The sequence below is a fragment of the Hevea brasiliensis genome, chromosome 4, assembly GCF_030052815.1.
Source record: "Hevea brasiliensis isolate MT/VB/25A 57/8 chromosome 4, ASM3005281v1, whole genome shotgun sequence".
NCBI classification, from domain to species: domain Eukaryota; kingdom Viridiplantae; phylum Streptophyta; class Magnoliopsida; order Malpighiales; family Euphorbiaceae; genus Hevea; species Hevea brasiliensis.
The window spans coordinates 11,554,985-11,579,130 of record NC_079496.1 but is presented as its reverse complement, the minus strand read 5'-3'; the positions used below and the strand labels follow the sequence as shown (position 1 = coordinate 11,579,130).

At 35.2% G+C, this 24,146-nt stretch overlaps 5 protein-coding genes, 1 long non-coding RNA gene and 1 other non-coding gene across 7 annotated transcripts; 3 read left to right on the top strand and 4 right to left on the bottom strand.

Moving 5' to 3' along the window:
* Positions 1-1,197: 1,197 nt before the first annotated feature.
* LOC110665201 (putative MO25-like protein At5g47540) lies at positions 1,198-5,542 on the top strand. Its single transcript, XM_021825226.2, has 11 exons — positions 1,198-1,447; positions 1,620-1,781; positions 1,935-2,053; positions 2,830-2,904; positions 3,117-3,210; positions 3,325-3,384; positions 3,986-4,054; positions 4,581-4,679; positions 4,901-4,945; positions 5,024-5,126; positions 5,213-5,542. The coding sequence occupies exons 1-11, from the start codon at positions 1,220-1,222 to the stop codon at positions 5,287-5,289; spliced, it is 1,131 nt and encodes a 376-aa protein (XP_021680918.1). The 5' UTR covers positions 1,198-1,219; the 3' UTR covers positions 5,290-5,542.
* Positions 5,543-6,137: 595 nt separating this feature from the next.
* Positions 6,138-9,520, bottom strand: LOC110665202 (phosphoribosylglycinamide formyltransferase, chloroplastic). Its single transcript, XM_021825227.2, has 6 exons — positions 9,072-9,520; positions 8,744-8,855; positions 7,367-7,543; positions 7,063-7,189; positions 6,518-6,666; positions 6,138-6,418 (listed from the first exon to the last, which is right to left on the bottom strand). Exons 1-5 carry the CDS (start codon positions 9,451-9,453, stop codon positions 6,553-6,555), a joined length of 912 nt encoding a protein of 303 aa, XP_021680919.1. The 5' UTR covers positions 9,454-9,520; the 3' UTR covers positions 6,138-6,418; positions 6,518-6,552.
* A 38-nt stretch (positions 9,521-9,558) lies between these two features.
* TRNAA-AGC (transfer RNA alanine (anticodon AGC)) lies at positions 9,559-9,631 on the bottom strand. The gene has a single exon. It is a non-coding gene; the product is annotated as a tRNA-Ala (tRNA).
* Positions 9,632-9,684: 53 nt separating this feature from the next.
* On the top strand, positions 9,685-10,687 carry LOC110665206 (uncharacterized). The gene is made up of 3 exons (XR_002496845.2): positions 9,685-9,843; positions 10,066-10,112; positions 10,249-10,687. It is a non-coding gene; the product is annotated as an uncharacterized LOC110665206 (long non-coding RNA).
* Positions 10,688-10,747: 60 nt separating this feature from the next.
* Positions 10,748-14,366, bottom strand: LOC110665204 (40S ribosomal protein S8). Its single transcript, XM_021825230.2, has 5 exons — positions 14,224-14,366; positions 14,048-14,120; positions 13,302-13,632; positions 11,645-11,814; positions 10,748-11,040 (listed from the first exon to the last, which is right to left on the bottom strand). The coding sequence occupies exons 1-5, from the start codon at positions 14,225-14,227 to the stop codon at positions 10,959-10,961; spliced, it is 660 nt and encodes a 219-aa protein (XP_021680922.2). The 5' UTR covers positions 14,228-14,366; the 3' UTR covers positions 10,748-10,958.
* Positions 14,367-14,427: 61 nt separating this feature from the next.
* LOC110665203 (probable cytokinin riboside 5'-monophosphate phosphoribohydrolase LOGL10) lies at positions 14,428-17,547 on the top strand. Its single transcript, XM_021825229.2, has 4 exons — positions 14,428-15,140; positions 16,401-16,529; positions 16,713-16,897; positions 16,982-17,547. The coding sequence occupies exons 1-4, from the start codon at positions 14,937-14,939 to the stop codon at positions 17,325-17,327; spliced, it is 864 nt and encodes a 287-aa protein (XP_021680921.1). The 5' UTR covers positions 14,428-14,936; the 3' UTR covers positions 17,328-17,547.
* A 664-nt stretch (positions 17,548-18,211) lies between these two features.
* LOC110665207 (chloroplastic import inner membrane translocase subunit TIM22-2) lies at positions 18,212-24,108 on the bottom strand. The gene is made up of 5 exons (XM_021825231.2): positions 23,857-24,108; positions 22,418-22,482; positions 19,031-19,103; positions 18,884-18,937; positions 18,212-18,666 (listed from the first exon to the last, which is right to left on the bottom strand). The coding sequence occupies exons 1-5, from the start codon at positions 24,035-24,037 to the stop codon at positions 18,377-18,379; spliced, it is 663 nt and encodes a 220-aa protein (XP_021680923.1). The 5' UTR covers positions 24,038-24,108; the 3' UTR covers positions 18,212-18,376.
* Between the last annotated feature and the right edge of the window lie 38 nt (positions 24,109-24,146).

The window sequence follows — 24,146 nt, the reverse complement described above, 5'->3', positions numbered from 1 at the left end:
TTAAAGAAAAGGAAACATGACTAGAGGAAGTTAAATCTGAAATGGAGCTAACAAAAGCTTGAATATCCCAACTAACATGCTGAGTGTCTGAAACAGCTGAGAACAAAATGGAAGAATCGGTTTTCAACACCAGTGACTAGACTCTAATGGATTTGGCTAATTTCAAGGCTTCCACCACCATTGCTGCAGCTTCCTCTGCAAACGGCATTAAGCATAAAATTTTCTTAGTTATACCATCAATGAGTTGACCCTTATGGTTTCTGACTACGACTGCGGCTGCGGCCCAAGGGCAGTTTTTTTTTCCAGGCAGTGTCACAATTAAATTTGAGCAAACTTGCTGGAGGGGCCTTCCAAGTTGATTTGCCAATTCATAAGAAAGCTCATCCGATCAAATTTTGCGACTGTCCAAAATCAATTAATTTTATATCAAATTGTCAAATATATATATATATATATATATATATATATATATATATATATATATATATATATATATATATATATATAGATAATTGTTCAAAGCAATATAATTCAAGATTTTTTTTAGGGTGTTAGCCCTTACTAAAACTAAATTGCAATTCAATTATTTGTCTTATAATAAAAAATATTGTAGTATTATTTTTGTTTGCTCTCGAAAAAATATTAGTGCTATGATTTGCATAGGGACAATCAGCTTAAGCATATTAAACGTAAAAATAATATATTTTCAAAAAAAAAAATAATTTATTCAAAATATAGATGAAATAAAAAAAAATCAGGTAATTTTTTTTATATTATATCAGAATTAATATTTATATTTTTATATTTTAAAAAGTAAATAAAAATGTGATTCAGTAATAAATTTTTATTTCTTTGCTATTTTTTTATTTTTATCATTAATAAAAAGTGAAAATATTTTAATATTTTTGTTTATTTATGACTTTTACTATTATAATTTATAAATACTTTCATTCCCATGATGAATATTTTTCTATTTTTTATTTATTTTTTTAATATAAAATTTTAAGTATTAATTATCACATGACATGTAAATAAATACTCAAAATAATTTTTGTTTGATAACGCAAAATTAACTAATAAAAAAAAATAAATAAAGTTGGGGGAAAGGCAGCCGCAAGCTTAATAAGAGTCACATTACAGATACTGAACACACGTGACTCGTAATGATAAAAGATAGTTGAGGCGTTAGACTTTGCTTTATTCAGATAATTACGTATACATGGCAATTTCTTTGATGCAGCCTTCTTTCCCGGAAACAAACACCTCTTCTCTTCTCTCCCTCGAGTTCAATCCCACACTTTCACAACCCTACATCCAACACTCACAAATGAAATCCCTCTTCAAGTCCAAACCCAAATCTCCCGCTGAGATCGTCAGGCAAACTCGGACCCTTCTCCTTTCCCTCAATGGCAGCGGTGAGCATCGCGGCTCCAAGCGGGAAGAGAAGGTTCTTTCTTCTCCGATTACCTATATTTATATATGTGTGTGTGTGTGTGTGTGTGTGTGTGTGTCAAGTTTGAATCTTTGTTTAGTTTGGTTAGTCAGAGTCCAACTCTGAAAATGATATTCGAGGCTCTTAAGTTAGGTAACTGTTCATGAATTTGTTGGGTTGTTTGCAGACGGATGAATTAAATAAACACATTCGAGAGCTAAAGCTAATTCTTTACGGTAGTAGTGATTCTGAGCCTGTTGCTGAGGCTTGTGCACAATTGACACAGGAGTTTTTCAAAGAGAACACCCTGCATCTTCTCATTGTCTCTCTTCCAAAGCTAGGTTTGGAGGTGAGAAACTGAGGGTTGAAAAAGCATTGTATGTGTTGGTTCTTGCGGATTTATCATGTGTTATTCATTTTGTTCACTACTATCAGTTTAACTACACTTTAAATGTATTGTCCTTCCCTCTTTTCTGCTTATCATAAATATCACTTTTCATAGGCACGTAGAGATGCCACCCAAGTGGTTGCAAATTTGCAGAGGCAACAGGTTCATTCTCGGATTATTGCGTCTGCTTACATGGAAGCTAACTTGAATCTTATTGATATTTTGATATCAGGGTAAGATAGTGTCTGTGAATGTCTTGATGTTTTCATTGACTGGTTTTATTGATGTGACATTGCTATACCATAACTAGATATAGTGTTGGTTCTGTTAGATTACAAATTTTGACATTTTTTATTCTGTCTAGTCCTTAATTTTTGAAATTCATATCAGTATCTGCACTCTGCACATGTAAACATTAGAGTTCAATACCATTTAATTAAGGAATGTGTTTGGATTCATTGCTATTACAGTGCCTCCTTTAGAATTGCAAAAATCATGAATTGGCATAGGGCTTCCTGTCTCATAGCACTTTTGTGGTCCACCACTGCAAAGATGCTGTGAGTGAGAGAGGGATCATGTTTTTTGGTCTTTCCTATTGACAGCGCCTAAACTGTGGTCTCAGCTGCTGTGAAAATTTTTAGTTTGGAATGCACCAGATTGAGTGGGTTTGGGTTGAGGTTTTTGAACTTATTTATATTTGAATTTTATCTCATAGAATATTATAATAGCTTAGAAATCATCTATAAATGAAAACAACAAATCTCAGAATAATTAGTGGAGCGATAAATGGTGGATTTGAGACGTGCATCAGACGAGAGCTAGCTTGTGATATATAATTTTGTTGTATTAAGAACGTAAGTAATGCTGGTCCAGCCCAGCATTAAATGTTTAACTCAAAGCTTTCTAATCTCTGTAGCCATCTTTATGAGTGTACGGAATTGATAAGGCTCTTCTTGGTCTGCTACTTAGTTTACATATAATATTTTGCTCATATTGAAGTTTTGATTAGGTATGAAGACCCAGACCTTGCTCTGCATTATGGTGGTATGTTGAGGGAGTGCATACGTCACCAGAGCATCGCGAGGTAAATTATCTGAAAGTTTCACTGGGTGCATCTTATGCACGTGAGATGGCTTTTCTTTTTTTTTTGGTAATTTTTTTAGAGGTAACTTTCATTTATTTCCACCGTGCCAGTGGAGATAATCATTATGTTCCTTACTTTTAAATTTGTTCATCAACTGCTGGATATGAATAATATATTCTTAAACATCTTTTAAGTCTTAATTCCTTTCGTAGGTATGTCTTGGAATCAGAGCACATAAAGAAGTTTTTTAACTATATACAGCTTCCAAATTTTGATATTGCAGCAGATGCTATGGCAACTTTCAAGGTTGAGTTGTCTTCCATTTTCTGGCTCGGCATTTTTCTTGTCTTTATGTTCCTGTTTTGCATTATAACTGCATTATTTGCTAGCAAGGTGATTTTACTCTAAAATATGTTCCAGGAGCTTTTGACCAGGCACAAATCCACTGTTGCTGGATTCCTTTCAAAAAATTATGACTGGGTAAGTTTCTTCTGAGATGGTGGTTTTTATGTGTGAAAGTTTGTTCTTTCCACTTTGATTTTCAGTTTTAGAAATTGTTGGTAAATCCTATGTGTTTTCAATGGAACTGTTTGAGTGAATAAAGGGCTGGAAATTTCTGTTTGTTTTTCGTTGTTGAATTGGATGAATAGACTTGATAGAAAAAAAAGGGGAAAGAAAAGAATGGCTAAAATAGGATCAAAATTTCACTTGAATGTTTTTTGTTCAAAGCATAATTATGATTTTCTATGGAACTTCATCTCATAGTTCTATTGTTGAAAGCATAGGAACCACAGAAATATAGATGGATATGAGGAGGCAAATCCATCCAATTCCTATGGTTCTCCATTTTTTAGGTTTATAAGTTTTCTCATTGCTTGCAAGTATATTCTAGCCTGAGCAGGACATAAGTATTTTTATGTATGCGTATGACTTGTTCCTTCCACCTCTCTTTTGGTGGGCGGTGAGGTTGCTAGGATCAGAAAAGTCCCTCCAATTTATTGTAGCTATAGCATGTTTTAAAATTTTTAATACTTAGATTTATGACAGTTCAACTTTTCTCCGAAAATTTTGTTGGTTCTAGTTCTTTCAGGATTTTAATTCAAAGCTGCTGGAATCTGACAGTTATATCACCAAACGACAAGCTGTTAAGGTGTGAAAATGCTTGTTAATTTTCAACTTCTATTCCAGCAAATTGCAGAGCTTAATCTGTGCATAATTATTTGTCAATGACAAGCTGTTTAGACATCATGTTTAGAGGTTTCGCATTTCTTTGCAAGACAACTGAATGTCATACATAATTTCTTGTTACTCTATTCTTCCCTCCTTTTCTGGAATTGAAAAGACAGCATTTCCTGTTTGTATCTTATTAGCATGGGGAATATTTACTAAAGGAATGCAATTACATGAATTCCATGTCCAACGAGCATTGAAATATATATATGTATATGTGTGTATCTTCGTATTGGCATAATTCAAATAATTATGTAAACCTAGTAATAGGGGCTGCACTTAATATGCCTACTCTTGTTGCTGCACTTGCTTTGAGATGTCCTTATCCTTCATTTTGATTTTGGAAGTACAGATAAAAAACCCGTGTGTAACTTGTCCCATGGCATCAATACACTTATTTCTCATACAACTGAGCATATGCTGACATGTCCTGTTATTTGTTTCAGCTATTGAGTCAAATTTTACTTGATCGTTCAAATTCTGTGGTCATGGTACGATATGTGAACTCCAAAGATAACTTGCGGATTCTAATGAATCTTCTAAGGGTATGTTACTCTTTATCTTTGATTTTCAAGGAGACTTAGCTTTCCAATCTTTTGTCTGATTAACTGAAGTCCTTGGAGAGGAAAGAAAGTGTAGAGGGAACAGCTAAGTAATCATGTTCCAAAATTTTATTTGCAATCAAATGGAGCAATTATGTAAGCCTAATCTACTCTTTCTTTTTTTTTTTAATTTCTTTTTTTATATTTTTACAATTCCACTTCAGGAATCAAGCAAGAACATCCAGACAGATGCATTTCATGTCTTCAAGGTTTCGACTCAAGTGTTTGACATAATTATTTATTCTAAACCCTTTTTTTAACTCATGTTCTTTTCTCATTGTTTATAGCTATTTGCTGCCAATCAAAATAAACCTCCTGAAATTGTTTCTATACTCATTGCAAATAGAAGCAAGCTTCTGCGATTCTTGGCTGACTTTAAGATGGATAGAGGTATAACATTGCTTTTACAAAGCCATTATACTTACAGTTGATTTTTATCTTGGCTTTGGGGTGAATATGAGTTTCATTTGTTGCAGAAGATGAGCAATTTGAGGAAGATAAGGCTCAGGTGGTCAAAGAAATTGCTGAATTAGAACAAGCAGGCAGTACGTGAATGGCCATGGAGAAATGCAAAACCTATATTAGTTAGTTGCATTTAAGTATCTGGCAGCTGAGGTAAGCAGATGGCATAGCGGGGCAGGGCGTCAGTTAGAGATAACAGGTTCAAAAGAAACTGCTCCTTGTACAAAACTCTTTCCTGAAACAAACGAGGGTGAATGTTTTGCTAGAATTTTTGTAATTTTATCTCTCATGATACAGAAGATTAATGATTATTACTCAAATGGGAGTTCGAAATCAACAATGCAGCTCTGTGTCTTCATTGTCAAAAATAGGATAAGCAAGCAAGTTTTGGGGTAGGAATTAGAACTTATACACATTGTAAGTTCCATTCTCTACAAGTGAAATTGCAATTTTTTTAAAGAAACTCAAATTCGACAGTGCACAGCATGCTAGGCAAATTTCAGGAAGAAATCTTAGAAAGTTTGCTTTAAATAATAACGTACTATCATCAATTCACACAGCTTATCAGCTAACATATCATCCAAGGTTGTGAACGTTAACAGTACTTCTATTTTGATACTGGAAAAAAGAGCATTTACCTGCCCCCAGATGCAATAATCTTGAAGACCAGAGCAGATTTGACCTAACGGACCTCAATGAAGTTATGTTAGAGAAGGCTTGGTCAGCAATCAACAAATAAACCTGCCCTTCGTGCATGCAGCCTCTCATCCCAGTTACAACTCGATAGATGGTAAACCATCGTCATTTCATTATCACAGGGTGAGTTCTTGTTACCCAAAAAATTTCCCCCCTAAAATTTACAATTATTCTGAAAGCCAAAGCCTTTTTTAAGACCAAAATGAAAGTACATGCACCTTCTTCGCAAACATAAACGACCGATGAGTCAAGATTCCTTTTTATAATAGCATTTCTACATCATTAGTATACTGGGTTAATTCAGCTCAAATTGGAAGAAGCTATAATGGTAAAAATTTTTAATTTAGGTAAACATTCAGCAAAGGATAAGCTTGCAATCTATGATCAACTAATCATCTTCTGTGTAGATGAAGAAGTGATTTTGACTAGTGTCAGATATCAGATTTGATCTCACTTCCGACACATATCACAACAATGTTGCTGATATAATAATTGCACACATTACACCTCCTGCAGGATACAACCTACAACAGGACAGGAAATCAAGTCAACTTGATTGTTAAGAAGTCAAGAATATCAAGACGGTTTCTAGCACAGGTAAAATAGGTCAGATAGGAAAATACCAAAACTTGCGAAAAGCAAAATAAATTTGTCTGTGCTAGCTGTATTCATTGGGGTTTTCCCTACTAAGGATGAGAGGGACACCATCTTCCCTCCAAATTATTCGTCCTTCACATAATGCCGCTGTTACCTCAACATATAACTGATGCTCCTGTAATTCAGAAAGAGAAGAAGAAATTACTGGAGACAATTATAAACAGAAAAGAAATCCCATCAAATAAATGTAAGCCAGAATGAAATCTTGTCATGCAATGGAAAACAAATTACACGTCTTGATCCAATAGGGTTGATTTCGTAAAGCCATCTCACTCCTAAATTCAATGCTCCCATTATCCAGAAGGGATAATCTTGTCAACCAATTTACAAAAAGTTAGTTTAACACAGCCACAAAGTAAAACAATAATGTAATGGTGAATGTCATGGACAATTTTATGTTTCTTTTTGTAACCTTTTCTGAATAAAAAGCAAAAAAAAAAAGGTACAAGCAAAGTAAAAGCCATGGCTGTTCATACAAATTGAAACAAGAAAGCTAAGATAATATAATTACCTCTCTGAGAACCCTTGCAGCCAGCTCCTCTGCAGTATCATTTGCAAGCACAGGGACAACTCTTTGAGCAAGGATACGCCCTGTGTCATAATGCTGGTCAACAAAATGGATAGTTGCCCCCGAGTATCTAGCGAGGCACAAAGACACAGGGAAAACCAACAAGAAAAAGAGATGAGGATTTTCGCAATAATCTATAAGTAAAATAAAATAAAGATACTTAAGCTGAAATAAGGAACGAACTTTGGTAATTAGTTCCAAATTCAAGCATTTCAAAGAAATAAAGAGTAACATCATTGCTGTGTACCTTGCTCCAGAAGCGATGACTGCTTTATGAACCTTCATACCATAGTAGCCTTTGCCTCCAAAGGCTGGAAGAAGTGATGGATGGATATTTAATATGCATTTGGGATAAGCTTGGATCAATTCTACTGGTATAAGTTTGAGATATCCAGCTAGAAGAATGAAGTCAACATCAAATTCCCTGATTAAGAATAAGATGTTAAATATATTCATATGGAAAAGTATAACCAGTTAACTGCTACCTGTATGCCACTCAAGTTAAAATAGAGAGAGAGAGAGAGAGAGAGAGAGAGAGAGAGAGAGAGAGAGAGAGAGAGCAACGATTTACTATAGATATTCAAAGTATCTTGTATTTTTCTTGAATTGAGAATGGTAAAACTATGTTATTTTCATTTGGTATAATTTCTTGTTCTAGAAAATGTGTCAGAGAGCACACGGATAAAGCAGGCAGCAGACTATTCTTAACATCTCTGTTAAAATGTTTTGTCTCTTTCACTCTTATTTTTCCAACTTCACAAAGGCTCAACCTAAGAAATATAAAAACATATACATAATGTGAATACACCAAAACCTCATGGAAATTGCTTATTCTGAGCAATCAGATCAACTTGCACATTACCACTTAAAACAACAACTCTTTCTTTAAGTACTCATCAGGGGGAAAAAAGAGTAGAACAAAGAAGATACAAATAATTAAACTTTTAGAGGCAGTTCAAATTAAGATAATCAAAGATGCTCAAATGAATCATTTATGATGGAAAAGGTTGAGTACCCATTAGATAAATCCAAAAAATTTCATTTTGCTAACAAAAAATATATCACTTGGTACTTTCATCTATTACAAAAAAATTTACGCGAGGCTTGCTCCATAAATGCAATTGCTAGAGGATACTGATAATTTTATAAATGGTAAAAGTAGGTCAAACAACAATCAGGACCATATATCAAATGGTTTGTCAACATTCCCACAGGTATTACAATAAACAGTCAATGAAGCTCCTTCATTAACATAAACACAAGGTGAGCAATGATGCCCCAGGTGGGAAATGAGGGACAATAAAGAGCCCTTTGGTTCCATGACAAGTGATTGCTCATATGTTCTCTATGACATTAATCACTAAACAATAAAAACCTTGGGAAATGAGGGACAATGAAGAGCCCTTTGGTTACTTGACAAGTGATTGTTGATGTGTTCTCGAAGAGATCAATCACTAAGAAATAAAAACTAAATGATCAACTTTTCATAAGATCGCAATATGCAATGAAGAACGATAAGAACTCATAAGACTGGTGTCTATCTCGCTATTCTACGAAAAATTGCACACAAAAAAAAAGAAAAGAAAGGTAGCCTATGATAAAAAAATTTCGAAAATAAGCTAACCTAAGAGCAGATAAAAGGTCACTCGGGGATAGTCCATCAGGTTCATCTTTGGTTCTAGGAAACAAAATAACGGGGATTTCCTTATTTCTTGCATACTCTGCACCTCCACAATCTGCAAGACATAAAAAAACAACAAATATGAAATTTGATGCCCATTTTTACAAAAGATTCATCTGTCATAGCTTCAAATAAATCCCCAACTTTCTTTTCTTATTGAACGGATTATTCTACTTGGATAGGTGAACTCTAAATTCTATCAAGGCATCGAATTTACAAATAAAATGAGCGGGTAGAGAAAATTTAAGGCAAAGAAGAAAAAGAAAAATACCGTGTTTATTAGTGACCAAAACGACAACATCACCATGGACTGATCCCTGAAGGCAAGCTTGATGAATTGACTTGAAATTTGAACCTCCGCCGGAGACAAAAACTGCAAGCTTTTTCCTTTGGAGCTCAGGGTTCTTGTAATCTTCCTCGTCAAAAACAGCATTCCCCAATTTCTCTGTACTTTTCACACATCCTAATCTCTTAAAAGATGCTTTTACACTTGTTGGAGACACTGATTTGAGGGTTTTGAAGCAGACAGCGGAACAAGAAGAAGAAGAAGAAGAAGAACGATATAATGATAAGAATAATGGATTTTGGGGGGCTTTGATCGCTGGGGCGGTGGAATTTGAGCACAACCCAGAAAGCAAGCCTCGACAATCCATTGAAGCGGCACGAGGAATAAAAGCTCGGCACTCAGGGAATGAGCAAAACCCAAGGGAGGTTTAAGTTTAAATGGAGAGTGAGCAAGTGGTTAAATTAAAAAAGGATGGAGATGCGGGGTATCGATCCCCGTACCTCTCGCATGCTAAGCGAGCGCTCTACCATCTGAGCTACATCCCCTTCTTGAAATTATTAATCAGTTTGCTACATTTAAATTAATTTTCCCGAAGATCACTCACTAATATACACCACTTGAACTCTAACGTGTACGCAACGGGCATCTGCATATCGTTCGTGGAAGGAGCGCAAACGCCCATCATAAACATCTATCTATCCATTAACAAGCCCGCTCAATTTGGTGCTCTTATTCCCTCGAGGCAGAGCTGGTTTAGGTATCAGTTTTAGCTGCTCAATTCATGTAACGTTTCTAGCTTAATTTGATCTCCTGTTGACATAATTGACATTGTGTGAAGAATGCATGTTTCGTGTATGCTGAATTGCCGCTGATAACTGCACTTCTTCCTTGGCAAATTCTTGAGTTTTAATTGGATTTTCCTATCACAAACAAATACTTTGTGCATCTATTGATCTAAATTTGTAATCTCTCTATGTAGAAACAGAACTACGGACGAGTTCACTTCTACTTTTCGCAGGATTTGAGGTACCTACTTAAACACGTTCGATGTTGGTTTGATCGATTTGTCATCGTTTACAAATACATACCTTTTAACGTGAATTTTACCTTTTTCCTGATGATTCTTTGACTAAAAAAAACTGTTCTTGGTTTGTGATTCTAGTTGCAGAGAAATGGTGTTGTGCTATCCATCAACACCAAAGAAATTGGCAATGACAGTAGGATGCTTCGTTGCTGGAGCAGCCCTCTTTGCTGTTGGCTTACATCTCTCCTACGTCTACGTTGCTCCTCAACAAGCACGCATCAAAGCTCGAAATGATTTTGTCAAAGAACGATTGAGAAAGAAACGTAGCAATGGCTAGAAGTAGAACCATGGTTGCTGGCTTGCTTCTCAGTCTGTTACCGTGTCGGTGGAACTTCTTTAATGCCTATTGTTCACTTCTGTCGTAAGAGTTCTATGTTCAAATGCCAATAAGGTAAACTGATAAAATCTCTTGATGGTTGATTCAGCAATGCTGTGAATATTACTGTGGTTTCGGCATTGAAAGCAAGGTTATATTTTAAATCCAAATACTTAATAAATGGCGACTTTTGACTGTTCATTAATGTGATTTTGCTCATGAAAGAATTGTGAACCTTTGAATGAGTGAAATGTGAATAGATTACAGAAAGAACATATATGATAAATTGTATAAATTACCATAAAATAGGTTCGTTTAAAACACAACTGGTTAACTATTCTATGAATTCAACAATAAAACTAGTAGGTAATAAAAGCTTAGTTGCTCATCTCATAAAAATTACATTGTCCAAATATAAGGGAAATAATAAGTTGGGAATAAAATCTGAATATTAGATTCAGATTACAAAATTTTAGGCAGCACCAGCTCCCTTCCCCTTCTTCCTCTGGATTTTCTTCATGTAGAACTCCACCTCTTTACCCTCCAAGATGTATCTGTTAGAAAAGAACGAAAAAAGTAAAATGTAATTAGTAATGCTCATTTAACAATGAGTTTGCATTTGGATACCCAGGGGATTAAAATCAAAGAATTTAAGAGTTTAGGTTCCTTAAATGAGATTTATGATGCATAATTTTTCTTGATTGGGTAGATTCACTGGAGGAAGAATTGTTCAGTATAAAGTTCTAAAAAGGTATAATTTCAAATACATTCTTGGATTTGATCGAAACAATGTTTTTCCCCACCTTTACAAATCCAAATCTTTGTTTATATAAATTGGCGCAAAACCAAATTCTCTGACCAAAATAAACTCTCATTAAAAACAAAACTTTCCAAAGGACCAAGTGTATCATGAGATTTTGAGACTTGACTATCTTGGCCAACCATTATAATTATTGCAGCTTTGTTGTAACATTATAAAGGTCTCTTTTTTAATCATCGTAAATATGCAAAGGGAACAAAAAGCATAGAGATGCAAGAACAAGAGAGATCTGATAGATGATACAAATTCAACATATTAGTTTGCCATATCAGGACAATGAAACCACGCCCAAATAATTAATAGCAACTAAATGAAAGAAAAGATGAGAAAATACATACCCATCAGCACGGCCACACTGACCAGGGCGGGATGAGATACAAGCTAATAGACGACCACCACCAAATTGGTCTTCAATATGAGGATCAAGCTTGCGAGTCTGCTGTCTCTTCTCCAGCTTTCTCAAGACATGGTTACTCTTCTTCGCTTCCTCAGTAGCAGCTTCACCTTCCTATAAACCAACACAGTGAAATAATATGATGAACCATTTCAACTCATTTTAAAACAGTAAATACTATAAAGAGCCGTGAATTCAAAAGCATAAAAACAGTTCTAAAATAAATAAATAAATAAATGAGAGACGCAGCAGGTGTTCATTCCCATATGCTTTTTTTCAAGAAATACTGATCTCCGAAAACAACACAACCCAAAATGAACATGTCACAACCACGATCATTGATTTTAACTGATGTGATTTTTCAACTCAGCAAACAAGCAACTGGAAAAGTTAAATATGGTAGCACAAACAGATCAGTACACATGTGAATAACAAACCACCAATGGGAAAAGCAAATTACATTGAAACTTCACAAAAGCTCAAGTAAAAACAAATAATGAATATAAAAGATTAGCCTCAGCAATAATGCTTTGAAAAATAATAATAAGAAAAATAAATCATAAAGAAAATCATTTTAAAACATCTGAAACCATTGTTGTCAGAACTAGACCGGACCAGCCATTTGCACAGGGAAACGGATCAATGACAAGTCCAGTTCAAGTGTAAAACCCTCTTTCTCTGAAAACCGAAGTTGACGAGTCACAAGTGTGAACTGGCAAGAAACCAGTGAAAAATTTGGAAGGTTGCTTGCTAGGAGACTCAAACCTGGATCTATCTAATGCTTGTAGCATTATTTGCCAATTGCACTGCAGACCATATTATTTGTGTAATGATCTCCATATAAAAATATTAAATTACCATATAAAATAAATTAAAATTATGTTAAAATAAAATAATTAATCATGATTCCCACATGACAATTGCAAAGAAAGATTAAGGTTTATCTATATTGTCAAATTGTAACATGAATAATTAATTATGTCAATAATTTATTTTATTAGTGCATTAACTTGAATTATTGAATTAGTTTTTACATTTTATAATCTTTTATATTATAAATATAAAGTATATAAAATTTTCTTTATTTATAAAATTGTAATACATCAAAGCTTCTTTCTTATTGATATAAATAACTTTATTATAATGAATTTTTTATTCTAAGTATTTTTATTACAAAATATTATTGTTTAAATCTAAAATTTAATTAAAGATATTAAATTTTTTTTTTTAAATTACATATTAAGATTTAAAATTTAACTAGCTTTATTTTAATAACTGTTTTAAAAATATATCAAATTAATGATTGTAACAATGCACTATTATTGGTTGTTAGGAGATTATTAATTTTATGATATATAATTAATATATATTTAATAGAATACCTATTAAATCCCAGAGTCGAACCTAGTCCTTAGGCCTTAACCCCTTACCTTTACCGGTTCAATGACGGGGCACTACCCAGTTTGAAAACCTTGTCAGAACCAAACGAAATGCCACTAAGAAATATCCCATGGAACTAGAATGACATGACCATGAGGTACTAGATGCATAACAGCAAATACTTTTTTTTTTTTTTTTGAAAACTCAAGTAAAGGTGGTACCTCTCCTTCTTTCTTGGTAGCTGCAGTTTTCTTCTTGCGACCAATGTCAACTCCATAGTGCTGAAGATACCACTGCTTGAATGGTGCAGCATCAACCTGAACAATGGCACTCTTCACCAATGTTTGAGTACGGACAAGCTCATTGTTAGATGCATTGTACACCACATCAAGAATTCTGGTCTTCCGAGTAACAGCCTCACTACCCCATGAGTAGTTGCCAGTATCAAGCCTCAAAGCACGCCACTTCACATTTCCACCTCTGACCCTAATTCTCCTGACTGTCTTGTTGCTAGACAGTTTTGTGTTTGCAGGCTGCCTTCCAAGCTCATACCTTCAGTGGGATAGAGAAAAAGGAAGTATTCATTAATTAGGGCAATGGAATAAATATGAACAGCTGAAATTACCAATTTGGTAAAGTAACACCACTAAATTCAAATACAAATTAACATGAAATAAGACACAGAAAAGTGAGCTTTAAATGACTTCTCTTCAATAGAAACGAATAAACATCAATCAGGCATTACAGAGCAACAAATGGAATCAAAACTCAGCTCAAATTGATACGTTCAATGCTTCAAAATGCACCAATAAACAACTAATCCAATTGATCCGTACACAACTGTTTATCAAGCTCTAGCAATATGTATATTCCCTCCAACAATTACACTTTTTTTTTGGAGCTTCTCAGCAACCAAAAATATGAAAAAAAAAAAAGACACCATCAAATCAAAAACGAAAAAGCTTACTTTCTCTTCTTCCTCCATGCCTTCTTCTTGCCACCAGTGGCACGCCTCTTGTGCATCGAATCACGAGAAATCCCTATCAATCCATACACATTTAGTCATTAACATGACTAAAATGTCACTGTCAAAGTTGAAAGCATATCGTATCAAGAAAAGTATCAGAGACATCTAAGAGATACCCATTTTTGCCGAGAAAGGATTCTAAGCTTCTCTCCGCTTCGCGAGTCCAAACCTCCACGTAGACGCTAGGGTTTCCGAGAAAGAGAAGCGAAAGTGAAGCGGGGCTTTGTAGTTATCTGAAAAACCCTAGTTTTTCAAATTACTAAATTATCCTCCGTTTCTTCTCAAAACACGGGCAAGGAGGTCAACAAACGCCAGTGGAAAATGCGGAGGAACGACAGCGTTTAATTTATCAATCAGTCTATACATTCAACGGTTGTGATTTATCTATCCGATAACCAGAATCTACGGTGGTGTTTTAGCAATATTCCAAATAGTTCGCCTCTCAACAAAAAGACAAATATACCCCTAATTTAAATCGAAATTTTCAGACCACTTGCGATCAACGAGGAATCATTACTTTGTTGCAATCAACGAGGCATTACTTTGTTCAACAATGGCACCAAGCAAGATGGGAACCCAGACCCTTATCTCTACAAAGCTTCCACAGAATTCTACCCCAAGTTGCAAGTGTGGTAGCTAACTTTCCATTCTTTCTCTTTCTCTTACAGTATATATATATATATATATATATATATATATATATATATATATATATATATATATGTATTTCTGTTCTTTTCGTTTTGTTTTGTATTACGTTTCCCTTCTCCTCATATAAGACAATTAATGCTAAAAAACACCCGTACTTGACACATATTGAAGATCCAAAATGGGTTTTCCGTTAGTGGGTTCTCGTGCTTCTCATTTTTTGGCGAGGAATTTTGATGACAAGAGTAAAAAGTTTCCATCTTTCAATGAAATTGAAAGGTTTAGTGTTAGTATCAGGTGTTCAAAGTTTAAGCCCTACCCAAGGAGAATTTCGCTGAGTAAGAGTGAATTGATTGGCTGTGATGAGAGAACAAGCCCAAACGAGGTAACTTTAGTTTCTTTTTCTTCTATATTTTGTTTTCTTCTTTTCTTTTTTGACTTTTTTCTTTTGATTCTTGCAATTTCTAATTTCTTTTGTGTTATCTCTGTTTGTTCTTCATGACTGTTTATGTTTTTAGGGTCTTTAACTGCTGCTTCTTCTTCGTATGTGTGCGCGTGCGTGTGTTGATAATGTTGAGTTTGTTGATTCTAAATGGAAGAAAACCCGAATGAGAAACTCATCACATACTTTATGATGGTGGGGCAGTTCATCATGGTTAAGAGAAACAATAGAAATTGATAAACAGTTTAAGACAGCGAAAAGAATTAGGGATCATTTGGATCAGTTTCATGCTCAAAAATTTGGAAGCAGAGGTTCTCTTTTTGACAAAAGAACTAGTGCTCGTACTGGAATTTGAATTATTACATGAGTATTAAGGTGACATTAATTGTAATGTGATTGCTGAAATACTTGTCTATGAAACAGAAAAGATGATGCTTGTAAAAGTGGAGGACATTGCCACTGCTTTGTGGCAATAGGAGTCTTGATTTTTTGGACTGACCCGGGGGGTTGAACGAACATCAGCCTACGTTTCTCTTGTATAGTTTTCTGAAGAAGCTAGCATTCAAATTATTTTTTTCAGCAACATCTAAAGTTTCAGTTTCCAATTCCTATTCTGTAGTATGTGTTTCAGCTGGGCAATTGTTCGCATGCTAATGTTACAAGCTTGCTTAAAATCTGTGGTGGAATTGCAATCGGGGAAGGATCTTGGGGAAGCAATTAACTGAGAAAAGTCCTTGTTTGAAATCTTACTTTATTTTTTTGTTCAATTTAACTTATCTTATTATTCTCAAAAGAACTGAATGGAGCTACCGTTTTACTTTCTGCATACCACCTTATAAGGATAATGTTGTACATTTTAGTTCGATTTTGTTTCTTTGTTTTTGATTTCCTCTAGAACAGATGAAACCTTAGTTCATTAATTGAGACATGCATGGAAAGCATGATTTCTATAGTGTATCTTATGGCTATAATATAAGATAACGTCTTGCCTGCCTTTATATTTTACCTTTCGTGGTTGTTTAATGTAGTGCAAGATTACTATCCATTGAAACGTAATATGTTGATTCATCTTGAAAGCATTGTTATTTTTTGCTTGTGCTTGCCATCTGGTGCTGTGTGTACTTTTTTTTTTCTTTTATTTACTGACGGTTCATTGATTTGAGATCATTAAATTCTTTAAAATTGTATTTTTAATGTTTGAAGATCAGAAAAGAGATAGAACGATGCTATGAACTCATAGAGAGACTTGGAAGGGGAGTTGTCTATCTGGGTTCTTCAAGAATGGGACCAGATCATCCACATTACTGGAAAGCATGGGAGTTGGGTAGAGAGGCAAGTATATTCGTCTCAATTCTTACCCTGTGTACCATGTAATCTATTTCAATTTATGGAGGACGCATTGGGTGGAAAGTATTTCCAAGAAAAGCAAAGCAAACTTAAAAATGAAATATTAAGTTTTCTAGTAGGTGAGACTTCAATCATGGGTCTTGTGCATTTAAAATTCGTGGACAGCAGGTTGCTAAGCTTTTGGACTGTACTTCATGGACGGGAGCTGGTCCAGGCCTAATGGATGCTTCTATTAAAGGTGCCCTGGAAGCGGGAAAACCTGTTGGTGGATTTAAGATAGCAAAAGAAGCTGGTGAATGGACAGCCTCAAATTTTCATCCTCACCTACCATCGGAAACTTATCTTACATGCAGGTAAATATTGCAACTGGTGGACATTTGTACCAATATATCTTCTGAGCCATCGCAACTGCATGAGCCATTTTGAATACAATGTAGGTTTTTCTCTGCGAGAAAGCATGGGTTAGTGGATGCTGCAGTTAGGAACTGTAGTTCTGAGAGGACTGCAGTAGTTGCTCTCCCTGGTGGAATCGGAACTCTAGATGAGATCTTCGAGATTTTAGCCCTGATGCAGCTAGAAAGGATTGGATCAGAGCTTCCAGTCCCTTTTATTGTGATGAATTATGACTCATTCTACCAGAAGCTCTTAGACTTCATTCAAAACTGTGAGGATTGGGGTACTGTCTCCAGAGGTAAGGTTACATCACTGTGGAAGATATGCAACAATAACTCGGAAGCATTGGCCTACTTGACAGATTTCTACAATCGCCATTCTTCTAGCTAGTGATGAAAGCAAGCAAGATAAGAAGCTTACAAGTGCTCATTGAATAATTTTGTTATAAAGTTCAAAAAGAATTTAATTGTCATAATTTTTATTTTTAAATATTATGTGCAAAATAATGAAATAAAACTGAAATGTTGTACTCCCTGACTCGTTATAGAATTGAGAATGCATGTCTTGCAATAATTTAGAAAATGAAGGTTCAGATGCTTTAATTTGCAAAGTAGAATTTGGTTTTTACTGATTCCTTTCTGTTCATGCATGGAACCAAGTGAGATTTGAATAATAACTGCCAAACAGAAATAACAGCAACATTTTACATTATGAATTATTTAATTAAATGCATCTCATTAACCATATTATTAATCTTACTAGCATTGAAATTGTTTGAACGCATTACCAATCTTCTTAATCTTGATTTTGAGTGCTCAAACAAACTATATGGATGAGCATGTACTTTTTTCCACTACCTCCATTTCCGAGGGTCCAATCTCCAATTTTCAGAAGATTTTTTTTTTTTAATCCTTTTCAATTGGGAATGTTTAATTAGTTATAAAAATACCTGTCTATATGCAGAGCACATTGAGGTAGTAAAAGAAATAAGAAAGCCGTTGTGCAGCTCATTATTCAAAATAAAGCAAATTTTTCTTCGAAACATCAACCTGTGACCCCATTCACAAATGAGCAGGCTCTGTTAAACTAAGTAGAGAAGAAATATTAACGGATACACATGCCCATAACAATAATAAAATAACTCTCTTTCGACCATGGCCTTAGTTTCTGAGTTGCTTCAGCTGCCTGTCAAGCAAACAAAGGATCAAGCACACCACAGGAACACGTTGCATTCATATATAGCTCAGTTAAATGAAAGCATATAAGAAATGTCATGCCAAAAATGAAAATACATACGAATAGAAGGAACCATTTTATCATTCAAGCTCCGGTAAGTTTTGAAATCTGAATTACAAATCTACAAAATGGTAAAATGTCACCACACCAACAATCTACAAAATGTTAAACCAAACATGATTAATCATGCTTCCAATCTTTTATCAGGAAGCAGTAGGAGAATTGATACTGGGTTTCTTCAAGGACTTGCAGAAAAAAGAGAAGGCCACTTTAAGTTCATTTGGAAGAGGGACAGAAAGAGGAAGAGCCAAGGGGTGATGCGCATTATGGTAGTCACTCAAAAGAGCCAAGGGATGAGATGCACCACGGTAGCTGCATTTGTGTCTCATAGAAAATGAATGAGCCAGTGCTGGTTGCTGCTTGTTAAGCCCTTCAATAATAAACGAGAATGCCCCAAAAGTTAGGCAGCTCTGCAGAAGTGCCTGAGGTGCTCCTGCATTACGATAATCAAAATAGTCATATAGATGAACAAAAACCACACCAACAACCCTTCTATAGTTGGAATTAGTAATAAACAAGACAGGTATAGAAAGTTTAGTAATTACACTAACATGAAGAAATTTGGAATATTACAGAAAGTTTCTTCAGTAGCAGCACTGCTTCACTTAAGAACTATGTTTTGGGAGGTTGGGCAGTATTAAAATAAATACCTGGAAAACTTAAAGCAAGACCAGTGCAACATCCTGCTACTCCAGCATTGATGACTACAGAGAAAAAAAGAAAGAAAGAAAGAATAGTTAAAAATATAAGCATATGAGGGATGCCAAAGAACCAGCTCCACAGCTAATATTTCATACCATCATCTTTCCCTCGCAACCTCTTCAAAAAGCAGACAACCAAACTGTGCACTCCGGACAGGACTGCAAATGTCTGTTGTAGACAATGACACATTAAAGGTTTTTTCTTTTACTACCTCAAAAAGATGACAAGAGAATATGATAGTAGCTAGGAACAATGTTCACAACAATGCTCAGTGAAAAATTACAATGATATCAAAGCTAGTTGTACCTTTCATCACCACCTGGTGGAAAATCAGCATGTATAAATATGTTAGAAAACTATGACTAAACAGTCAATTGGTAAAACTTTTTTCCCATTATTTAAAACACCACGTGAAACTCCGCCTGAGTAATTTGCGCTTAACCGGTCCCAAGCTCGGATAAAGAGGAGGGTTGCGGTAGGTGACAACCAGCGTTAAAATTTCGTTACACCTTATGATATGGATTCAAATGATATAAACGTTGGGGCGTTATCTACTTACGAAATGCTACATCAGAGCTCAAGTGTAGTGAGAAATATGCAAGGGTGTAGAGCGTTCACCGAAAGCGACGCGTCATGCCGGCACCCAAGTAAGCAAGGGTTCCCACATCATGGATGGGTGTGGGTAAAGAAGTTAGTCCATAGGATAGATAGTAGAACAGATAGTAGAACAGAACACAAAATAGACATAGAAAACAATAAAAGATATCATAGAAGGAGACCAATTAGGAAGGAATAGGATAGGAGGAGGATCAGAGTTGGTACTTAGAATGTTGAATCACTTACAAGAAAATTAATGAAGCTTGTGGATACCTTGGAAAGGAGAAGGGTGAATTTTTCTTGCATTCAGGAGACTAAATGGGTAGGAGAGAAAAGCAAGGAAGTGAGTCATTCAAGATATAAACTGTGATTTACCGGAAATGAGAGAAACAAGAACGGAGTGGGCATAATCATAGACAGGACATTGAAAGACGCTGTAATAGCTGTGAAAAGAGTAGGAGATAGAATTATACTAGTAAAGCTAGTACTAGAAGGAAAAACAATAAATGTAGTTAGTACTTATGCCTCACAAATAGGACTAGACAGTGAGAGTAAACAAAGGTTTTGGTAAGATATGGATTATTTAATGCAAAGTATACCGAATGAAAAAAATGTTTTCATTGATGGAGATTTGAATAGACATGTAGGAAGTAATAGGTAAGATTATGAGAATGTTCATTGGGGTTTTGGTTTTGGCAGTCAAAATGAAGAGGGAAAAAGTATCCTGTATTTTGCTATGGCGTACGACCTAATACTAGCAAATACCTACTTTATAAAAAGAGAGTTACATTTAGTGACTTTCAAAAGTGGGCAAAATAGAAGTCAAATCGGATTCCTCTTAACCAGGAAGACAAATAGAGTTCTATGCAAGGATTGCAATGTCATTCCAGGAGAGACTTTAACAAGTCAACATCGGTTAGTGGTATTGGATGTTAAGTTTAGGAACAATTCAAGTAAGGTCAGAAGAAATAGTATAGCTCGAACAAAGTGATGCGAGTTCAAAGGAGTAAAGCAAGTGAAGTTCAAAAATGAGCTTCTCGAGTCCAAAGCATGGACGCTGGATATAGAGACCAATGATACGTGGATACAGATGGCATTAAAGATTAGAGAAGTAGCTAGAAAAGTACTTGGAGAGTCTAAAGGACACGAAACACCCTCAAAAGAGAGATGGTGGTGGAATGAGGAAGTACAAAAGGCAGTGAAGAGAAAAAGGGAATGGTATAAAAAATTACCTAAATATGAACAGTACAAGATAGCAAAGAAATAGGCAAGAAAGGCAGTCAGTCAAACAAGAGCACAGGCCTTTGAAAATTTATATGAGAAACTTTGAACTAAAGAAAGGGAGAAAGATATTTATAGATTAGCAAGAAGGAGAGAAAAGAAATGTCAAGATCTCAATCAAGTTAAATGCATTAAGGATAAAGAAGGAAAAATGTTAGTGAAAAATGAGAACATTAAAGAAAGATGGAGAAATTATTTTAATGATCTCTTTAATAATAGTCAAAATGGTAATAGTGTGAATATAGTCTATAGAACAATAGAAAAGAATGTGAATTATACTAGAAGGATTAGATCTTTAGAAGTAAATGAAGCACTTAAGAAAATGAAAGTGGGTAAAGCCTGTGGACCCGATGGAATACCAATTGAAGTGTGGAAATGTTTGGGAGATATGGGAGTGGCATTGTTAACTAAATTATTTAATAAGATTCTAAACTCAAAGAAAATGTCTGATGAATGGAGGAGTATGTTAGTACCGATTTTTAAAAATAAGGGAGACATACAGAGTTGCTCGAACTATAAGTGTCACACAGTGTACCGGAACACCCTATTTGTTCCTTTATACATATCTTTCAACACTTGTATGTGCGCACAGTGAGAGGGGACACGAGATTTTCCGATCTTAATTAGATTACACCAAGGATCAACTATAAGCCCTTACCTTTTTACATTAGTTTTAGATGAATTGACGAAACACATACAAGAGAGTATTTCTTGGTGCATGATGCTTGCGGATGATATTGTTCTGATAGATGAGACGCAAGAAGGAGTCAATAGAAAACTAGAGCTTTGGAGAAGTACTATAGAGTCAAAAGGTTTTAAGTTAAGTAGAACAAAAACAGAATACATGTATTGCAAGTTCAGTAAAGGTCAAACTGGTAATAGGAAAGGAGTTAGTTTGGATGGAGTACTGTCCCAAAGTAATCACTTTAAATATCTCGGCTCAGTCCTTCAAGTAGATAGGGGATGTGAGGACGATGTTAGTCATAGGATTAAAGTCGGATGGTTGAAGTGGAGACGTGCTACAGGAGTTTTATGTGATCCCAAGATTCCTAATAAGTTGAAAGGAAAATTTTACCGTACAGCCATACGACCGGCTATGTTATATAGTAGTGAGTATTGAACACTGAATGAGTCGTATGCATCTAAGATAAGAGTTGCAGAGATGAGAATGTTAAAGTGCATGAGTGGCCATACTAGACTAGATAAAGTCCGTAATGAGAGTATTAGAGAAAAGGTAGGAGTGGTGCCAATCGAGGATAAATTGAGAGAAGGGAGATTGAGGTAGTTTGGTCATGTGAAGCGTAGACATACGGACGCTCCAGTTAGACAAGTAGAGCACATTAGGATAGAGTATAGAAAGAAAAAAAAGGGTAGACCTAAATTAACTTGAAGGAGAGTAGTACAACATGACCTAGATGCATTACACATTTTTTAGGATTTAATCCAAAATCGTTTAGAATGGAGAAAGCGAATCCATATAGCTGACCCCAAATTTTTTGGATGAAGGCTTAGTTGAACTGAGTTGAGTTGTATTTAAAACACCACATGAAGTAAATAATTTGTTGTCAATGAATAAGATTTAAGGAAATTTCCATATTTCGAACCTTGGCATAAGATCCTGCCTCCACAAAGGATCCTTTAAAGCCTTTCTTTTTAATCAATCCAGAACCTGGAAAAGTATTCATATCAAGCAGGTTCATATCAGGACATGGGACATCCCCTAACAATCCATACAGAACAATGGTTTTCAATTGGAATGTGAAATACTGAAAAATAACGGAGCATTTTCATGTTAGCATGGTCATAATATTTAAATAATTTATTTCTACATACAGCTTCCAGCTGGCTATCCTTTGATAATAATAGATGATCAAGAACCTACAAGGATGTACAATTCCAGAATAATAGGCTTATCCTACCAACACCATCTCAAATATTAGTACAGTAATATTCAAAAAGAGTAGAATCCTACTTCTGGATATTCCTTAGAAACTAACAGGCATGAATTAAACAACTGAAATCAATAAAAATACGAGATTTACCAATAAAACCTCAAAATTTTTTGTACCAAAAACAAACAAAACTCAAAATTTTTATGCCCCCCTCTGCTTTCCCTGGGTCATCATATCCTAAGTGCTCAGCCTCAACAAGTCATGAACTCAAACACAAATATCAATGCATATACAGATCACTTATATGTTCCATATGCATTACCTTCTCTCTATGACTACCTCAAAATTGGCATGCAAAACTTCTATAGAAGTACTAACATCATGCAGCATGTCACACGTATAACATTTGCACCATCAGTGATGCAATGATGATCAATGTCTTAGCCTAATTTCAAAGGCTCTCTCTCACTCTCTCTCTCTCTCTCACCAAAAGGCACTAGAATGTTCATATACAAGATATTTAGTTCACATTATAAAGGTAAGTAGTGCCAAAAGTACAAAATGGCCCTTGGAAATTACATGGGCATCAAAGTTATCATACATCCAGTTATTATTTATTTCCAAAATAATTCCTCATATGATGAATGCAACACATTTTTCGTTTCAATTTTCAATCCTAAAACTATTGTTACAACCCCATATCAAGTAACAACTGCTTAATACTTCATTCAAATCACCAAAGCTCAAGTATACTAAACTCCAACTTAGAGTAGGCCATAAATTGAAAATAACAACATCACTTTTATAAACATCCGGGTGTTAGAAGAATGGGCATACAGGCATTACAAAATCCTAGACCGTACGCACATCTCAAATACCAGGCTTTCAAACTACGAAAATCATTTCAAAGTCAAATTACGGGTGATTTAAACGTCATTCCTACCCTAAGGAAGCAAAATTCAGCCGTTCCACTCAACCATAGCTAAACACACACAAAAATTGTTTTCTAAAGGGTTAATCATCAACCGGAATAAATCTACTGCATTGAACGTCCAATAATTTCATCAAAATCCCAATTAGGCAAAATTAAGGTCAATAACTTTATATAAAGACATAGAAATTATATATATAACGAGGATGAGAGGGAAGACCGTAGCCGAAGATGGAGCCCATAAAGGCGCCACCAGCGGAGTCGCCTGCGAAGCGGAAGAGGCAAACAGCAGGAGAGCTAGACTCAGGAACTAACGCATTTGAAGAATTAGGGTTAGGATTCTGATTGGTATCTACAAGATCGGAATCAGCGTTGGTGTTTGGAGAATCAGCCATTGCCATCCCTATCCCTCCCGCTGACACTGTCGTCCTATGAAATATCCAAAACAAAAAGTACAGTGTCTTTGCGTTCTGTTTCTTTCCCTATGTCTCTTCATTGTTTTCTCATACG

What these genes read in the sequence shown, in the direction of transcription:
- LOC110665201 (XM_021825226.2), top strand. Translation starts at nt 1,220, where the DNA reads ATGGCAATTTCTTTGATGCAGCCTTCTTTCCCGGAAACAAACACCTCT. An exon ending in ATTGATATTTTGATATCAGG is followed by an intron (nt 2,054 to 2,829) that starts GTAAGATAGTGT and finishes AGTTTTGATTAG; the next exon opens with GTATGAAGACCCAGACCTTG. An exon ending in TTCTAATGAATCTTCTAAGG is followed by an intron (nt 4,680 to 4,900) that starts GTATGTTACTCT and finishes ATTCCACTTCAG; the next exon opens with GAATCAAGCAAGAACATCCA.
- LOC110665202 (XM_021825227.2), bottom strand. Translation starts at nt 9,453, where the DNA reads ATGGATTGTCGAGGCTTGCTTTCTGGGTTGTGCTCAAATTCCACCGCC. An exon ending in TTTGGTCACTAATAAACACG is followed by an intron (nt 8,856 to 9,071) that starts GTATTTTTCTTT and finishes TATGTCTTGCAG; the next exon opens with ATTGTGGAGGTGCAGAGTAT. An exon ending in GACCTTTTATCTGCTCTTAG is followed by an intron (nt 7,544 to 8,743) that starts GTTAGCTTATTT and finishes ATTCTTAATCAG; the next exon opens with GGAATTTGATGTTGACTTCA.
- LOC110665204 (XM_021825230.2), bottom strand. An exon ending in CTACCAAGAAAGAAGGAGAG is followed by an intron (nt 11,815 to 13,301) that starts GTACCACCTTTA and finishes GTTGGTTTATAG; the next exon opens with GAAGGTGAAGCTGCTACTGA. An exon ending in CAGTGTGGCCGTGCTGATGG is followed by an intron (nt 11,041 to 11,644) that starts GTATGTATTTTC and finishes CTTTTCTAACAG; the next exon opens with ATACATCTTGGAGGGTAAAG.
- LOC110665203 (XM_021825229.2), top strand. Translation starts at nt 14,937, where the DNA reads ATGGGTTTTCCGTTAGTGGGTTCTCGTGCTTCTCATTTTTTGGCGAGG. An exon ending in AGAGAACAAGCCCAAACGAG is followed by an intron (nt 15,141 to 16,400) that starts GTAACTTTAGTT and finishes TAATGTTTGAAG; the next exon opens with ATCAGAAAAGAGATAGAACG. An exon ending in CATGGGAGTTGGGTAGAGAG is followed by an intron (nt 16,530 to 16,712) that starts GCAAGTATATTC and finishes CGTGGACAGCAG; the next exon opens with GTTGCTAAGCTTTTGGACTG.
- LOC110665207 (XM_021825231.2), bottom strand. Translation starts at nt 24,037, where the DNA reads ATGGCAATGGCTGATTCTCCAAACACCAACGCTGATTCCGATCTTGTA. An exon ending in GTTGCGAGGGAAAGATGATG is followed by an intron (nt 18,938 to 19,030) that starts GTATGAAATATT and finishes TTTTCTCTGTAG; the next exon opens with TCATCAATGCTGGAGTAGCA. An exon ending in TCTTGCTTTAAGTTTTCCAG is followed by an intron (nt 18,667 to 18,883) that starts GTATTTATTTTA and finishes ATCGTAATGCAG; the next exon opens with GAGCACCTCAGGCACTTCTG.